The 6,221-nt window shown below is 37.5% G+C and overlaps 1 protein-coding gene across 1 annotated transcript; it reads right to left on the bottom strand.

Moving 5' to 3' along the window:
* Positions 1–1,698: 1,698 nt before the first annotated feature.
* LOC123601511 (spliceosome-associated protein CWC15 homolog) lies at positions 1,699–2,556 on the bottom strand. The gene is given in 3 exon segments (XM_045484812.1): positions 1,699–1,980; positions 1,983–2,471; positions 2,539–2,556. Coding segments are annotated over 2 exon segments (693 nt in total). The 5' UTR covers positions 2,464–2,471; positions 2,539–2,556; the 3' UTR covers positions 1,699–1,768.
* Between the last annotated feature and the right edge of the window lie 3,665 nt (positions 2,557–6,221).

The raw sequence follows: 6,221 nt of genomic DNA, 5'->3' as shown, positions 1-6,221 counted from the left end.
CAAAGGAATGGAAAATAGAATGGCTGTAGGATAGGGGACATGGGGAGAGGTTGGTAAAAGAATACAACCTTTCAGTTATAAGATGAATATGTTCTGATGATTTAATATATAGCATGATGACTATAGTTAATAATACTGTATTATATACTTGAAATTTGCTGAGAGAGTAGACCTTAAACAGTCCCATAAAAAAGAAAAGGTAACAATGTAAGGTGATAGACATGTTAATTAACTTATGGGAATCATTTCACAATAAGTATGTATACCAAATCATCAAGTTGAACACAGTCTTCTTTTGGTATGAAGAATAGAAAACAAAAAAATTGTATATTATCAGGCATATAATATTTTACTTTTATATTTAGTTATTAGTATAAAATAAATACATTTTATACGAAAAATAATTTCAGATAGTGTAGAAGAGTAAAGATCTCTATTTCCTCAGGAATGTCATTCATTGCCCCAAGAAAACACACTATAAACAATTTTTTATTAATTATTGAGAATCTAGTTTGCATGGTTTTATAAGTTTGTACAATCCATGGTAAGCAGGGCAATTTATCTCTGCTTGGAAACAGAAAATTAACAGTACACAAATTGATCAGTAAATAAGATAATTCCAGATCATGAAAAAGACATAGAGAAAACAGGGCAACATGAAAAGCAATACGTAGGCCAGGAGAGAAGCAGCATTAAATAGACTGGTCAAGGAGGGCCTCTTCCAGATGACATTTGACCAGGAACTGAATGACAAAAGGAGCTAAATAGATGAAGATTTGGGATAAGATCTGTTTCAGGCAAAGAGAACAGGTAGTACAAAGGCTTGAGGTGGCATTCAATCTGGCATGTTCTAGGAACAGGAAGAAGTTCACACAGCTAGAATATACTGAAGGGTGGGTTTGGGACATGAGGCTCAAAAAGGAACAAATGACAAAACCATGTAGCTCCTTGTAGACATGGCAAGCAATGTGGATTATTGTAAGTGAAATGGAAACCTAGAGGATTTCAAACAGGAAGATGACATAATGTGATTTTAACTGTTAAAAGATCAATTTGGTTACTGCATGAAGAATGGGTAATAGTGGAAACAGAGAGGCAAGTTAAGAGCCCAATAATAAAAGTAATGGTAACTTGGACCAGAGAGATAATAGCCATAAAATTATTGTAATACTCCAGGCAAGAAATAATGAAGACTAAGTTTAGGGCAGAAACAGTGGTGACAGAGAGGTGGACTTTAGCTGAAGATGGATGTAATAAGTTGAATCAATTGTACTTTTGACTAATTAGATGTGGAAATGGGGTAAGAGAATGAAGAAGTTAAGCTATCAGGTAACTTGTGTAGGTAGTTGAATGGAAGAGATTACTAACCGTTGTAAAAAATAAGAAGAGCATGTTGGTATCTGAGAAGGCTGATTAACAGTTCCATTTTGGATATATGGAGTTTAAGGTACCTTAGGACAAGCAGATGAAGTTGTATGGTAGGCAGTTGCATCTGAAGTTCAGGAAAAGACAAAGATCGGGAATACTAATTTTAAAAACATTAGCATATTAACGTAAAAGCATAACTGTGGGTCTAAGAAAAGGCCAACTGGCCTTAATACTGTGTCATGTGTACACTGAAGATGAATGGTGATAGTTGATACTTAAATTTGGTCTCATTTCAACTATGGGTGATATATACACACTTGCATGTACATCCTGTTCTCATGCACATCTTTTTTTTTTTTGTTTACATTTTACAGTCTTTAATTAAGCACATAAAACTGTACTATTTAATATATTTCTCCATGAACTTTTTGTGAAATTCAGATCGCAGTGTATCATTTACAAATCTTTTGTCTTTCTTCTGATCATCTACACCTTTTGCACAGTTCTTGAAAACAACATCATCATCCCACCTTCTTTTAACTTTGAAGTTGGCCTGAGGCTGGGATGGGCCAGTGAGATTAAGGAGAGGGTTTCCACTCAATATGTTTTCCTACGTATTCTTTCTTCTTCAGCTTTTTGTTCTTGTTCCTTCCTGGCCCGCTCTTCAGCTCTTTCTTTTTTAATTTTTTCTAGCTCTGCAAGAAGAGCTGCAGTATCATCATCATCACTCTCCTCTTCAAAATCTTCATCTTCATCTTCCTCATCTGTTAGAGGATCATCTGCATCAAGGTTGGCAGCAGGAATCTGGTCTAACCGAGGTTTCTTTGACACTGATGAGGAGGTTGTATGTTCTCGTGTTGGATGATCTCTATTTTTTTCTCTGGCGGCAGCTCGCTCTCTCTCCTCCAGCTCTCTCCTGAAGTCACGGTTCCGAACCTCTTCAGGGGCATCCTGAGTGGTTTGTCTATATTTTATCTTTGTATGAGAAGGTAGGTCTCTACTTGAATACTGCTTTGAGAGTTGGCTCAAATCACCTTCTCCTTTTCCTCTCCCCCCTCTCGCGGGTTCAAAAGTTGGCCTAGCTGCTGTTGTCATCTTTTATGCTGCTACCCTCCTGCCGCTCATGTCGGCAGCCTCCGGAAATCATACAGACACCATTACGACTCGTACCTCCCAGGAGCCTCTGCCTCATTCACATCTTTTAAAGTTACCATGGACATGAGACTAGCAGCCTTTTGTAATCAAAATGCCAAGAAAATTGTGAACTTTCTTAGGAAAGTAATGAGGACAAAGAGAAAATATGATTTTTTCCTCAGGAAAAACTATGCTGCATGGACAACTGGAATATTGTATGTAGACTAATTGATGACATCTTTAGGATATTGGGAGATGAATGGATTCTAAAGAAAGTCTTATTCTAAAAATATATCTTGACTATTATTGGAAGACAGGGAAAATTAGGCTCAGAGATCAATGGGTTGAACCAAAATTACATAACAAGAAAATGATAGTGTGGAGAGTAAGATCCAAATCTCCTGGTTCCTTATTTATAGCTTTTTAAAATATATATATAAATCATATAAAACGGCTGGAGCAAAAGGCTGGAAAATCTAGCTTATAAGTTCAGGATAAAATAATTAGACTTCTTCTAGTTTGGAACAACCTAAACTAAGAGGTAATGGCCAAGATTATGAAATAATATTGGGTTTGATAGGATAGGATCAGATACTGGACTGTGGGGCATAAACTACTACCCAAGGGAATGTTGTGAACAAAGGAAGATTTAACTAGTCAAATTTCCTTTACAGCTGTTCCCACATCCCTGTTTTCTACTGCAGTGTCTTATCCTTCTGGTTCCTGATACTCAACCTCTGTCATGCAACATGAATCTTGACATGTCCCAGAGTCATTTCCTGTTTTGGGCTTTACTATTGACCTAAGACTTTAGTCTCAGAATAGGGACCAAAGATTTTACTGGCTTGCCTGGATTGACTTTTCAGAACCTTTGGATTCTTCATTATCTCCAAATTCTAGTAGTAAAGGTCAAACATTCAATTTCAAGGTCAAACATTCAAATTCAATAGTAAAGGTCAAACATTAAGATATTTAAGATATAAACATTAAGATTTCAAAATTCTAAGATACAGGGGACTAAAGGGTACTCTGTGAAACCCAGAAAAGATCAATTTAGGTCAATTTAAAGATCTTGCAACTTTTATTTGCTTTATCATTATTCATGATATAGAAAGCAATTTTTGTACATTACCGTGAAGACACAGTAAGATACTAAGTGACTTCATGTAGCTTTACCTAAATAGCTCTGCATGAACAATCACAAGGAATAAAAGTAAAAGAAAAAAATTAAGAAGAATTATTCTAGAAGAATTGCTATGTGCCAGTCACCATGCACATCACTTTCATATACATCATCTAATTTAGTGTCAGCAAATATATAAAAACATTACTATTCTTACTTTATTAATGAGGAAACTGAGGCTCGAAAGTTAAGTGACTACTCTGAGATCTACAGCAAGTTATTCCTAAATGATGCAGGAAACAGAATATCTGGAAGGATCCAGAACAGAGTGGAGTTCGATGAATGATGTAAAGAAGAGAAGGCCAACAAATAACCTAAATATAACAGTATGAGGATATACAGACACTAGTGCTCAGAAATTCTCCATATTTGTTGATGTCAGAAAAGGGAAATTAGCTAAGTTTAACTTAGGATACTAGTGTCCAATAGAAGGCTGGATTTGCCAACAGATAGGTCTGCAAGATACTAGAATGAGTAACTAAGAGATGTTGTGAACTCTTTACATTCTCTCAAAGGAGTTACTTTAAATAATTTTTAGAATGTTTTCTTTATTTATGAGGGAGAGAGAGAAAGAGACAGCATGAGTGGGGGGAAGGACAGAGTGTGTGTGGGGGGGAACACAGAGGAACCAAAGCTGGCTCTACACTGACGTCAGTGACTGTGGGCTCAAACTCACAAACCGTGAGATCACGACCTGAGCTGAAGTCAGACGCTCAATTGACTGTGCCACCTAGGTGCCCCATCAAAAGGAGTTACTTTAGATGTTCATCTTTCTTCAGAAGAGAAGATATTTTACACATGTGATTATATGGAATATATGGATGTTCATTCAATAAACAATTTTTTTTAATAATATGCTAGCTGCTATGCTCAGTAGGTCTGTGGATAGATTGTTGAACATGACAGATTGGGCCTCAGTCCTCCCATCAGATAATTCAATAAGCAGTAATCATGAAGGGTGCAGGGAAACAAGTGGGGTGCTGAGGGAGTATCTGATCTAGCTTACCTTTAATCAGGGTATGCTTCCAAAAAAAGTTCTGTCTAAACTGAGACCTGAAGGATGAATATTATCCAGGAAGAGAAGAGCAGAAGTATTTCAGAATTAAAACCAAGTGCAACGTGGGAATTGTATGGCTTATCACAAACCCTTCCAGGGGTGGAATTTCGTAAATCAGTCAATTGCTTAGGTCCCTCATGTTGTCATAATGTTCCTGAAATCACTGCCTTCTTTATGGTTTCTGGGTAAGCCACTGACACACTCTAATTTTCCCATGTGATGAGTGAGAATCTGGGGAGTGTCCCTCCAGTGTGCAATGTGGAGCTGACGTAAACCCACCGGAGCGAGTGATGAAATGGGCAACTCGGGGTGTGGACTCAGATGGCCTGGGTACAAGGACTGGCTGTGCCAGATACTAACTTGATGATTCGGGAAAAAAATCCCTAAAACTCAGCAGCCAAAGAACAGTGACATGAAGATGAGCAGAGATGGAATGCTATTCCCTGACAACAAAAATGAGGAATTTCATTCCAGCTAAGAGGAAAATGTATTCCTCTAAATTGTTTTCAAACTTTATTAGCATCCCACTCCCCTGGGCTTGTTAAAACAGATTGTTGCACCCCATCCCCAGAGGTGCCAGTCCAGGAGGTCTAGGGTGTTAATTCTGGAGCATTACCATTTCTACCAAGTTCCCTGGTACACTGATGCTGCTGGTTCAGGGATTACACCTTAAGAACCGCCATTGTAGAAAATGTTGCCCATTAGCCAATCTTCAGCCTGTTGCTTACTAAACCAGCAAATCCAACTCTTTCTTCAGTTCCCATTAACTCTTCCTCTCAGGTAACCTCAACTACCAACAGAAAATGCTGCAGCGTGAAGATACAAGCAAGCAGATTGTTAACCATTTTAAAATGCCAACCTCTATTCTAAGAGGCTATTTTGGCTGAGGTCTTCCATTTGGTCATTTTTAGAGTAAAAGAAGTAATGGAATATACCATCAGAAGCTCCAAAGGAGTTAAAACTACTACTGAGTACAAGTGCTTATTTTCATTAAGAGCAAGGACGTCACTTAGGATTATTTTCTTGAGAATTTAAATGCCAACAAATGCAGCCGTATTTGAAAGGGTATCTTATCCCCACCTTGGCTGCTTTTTAATGTCATCTGACAATTTCCACTTTCCACAAGATGAGCATTCACAAGCCTACATTTCTTCACTAAATTACTTTTTCTTTCTTGCACTTGTTTTTTCTTCCATCCTGGAAGAGTGACTCCCAAAAAGAGTTACTTTTCAGATGACACCATTAAAAAGTATGGGCATAAAAATCAAAACCTTAGGTATAAATCATCAATTGTTAATTCTCCATTTGAAACAAGTATATTCTCAACATCAGTACAATCCATGTTGATGCAACGTAGCATTAGGATCACATCAATGAATGTAGGAAAGGACTGGGTCTGAAACCACAGTATCTTCATCCTTGCCTTTTCTAGTAGCTTCAAGTTGACCTGCATCCTCCTAAAATTTGGAAGACGTGACT

Source organism: Leopardus geoffroyi, chromosome D1 (assembly GCF_018350155.1).
Source record: "Leopardus geoffroyi isolate Oge1 chromosome D1, O.geoffroyi_Oge1_pat1.0, whole genome shotgun sequence".
Taxonomy (NCBI): Eukaryota; Metazoa; Chordata; class Mammalia; order Carnivora; family Felidae; genus Leopardus; species Leopardus geoffroyi.
This window is presented reverse-complemented; position numbering and strand designations above follow the sequence as displayed.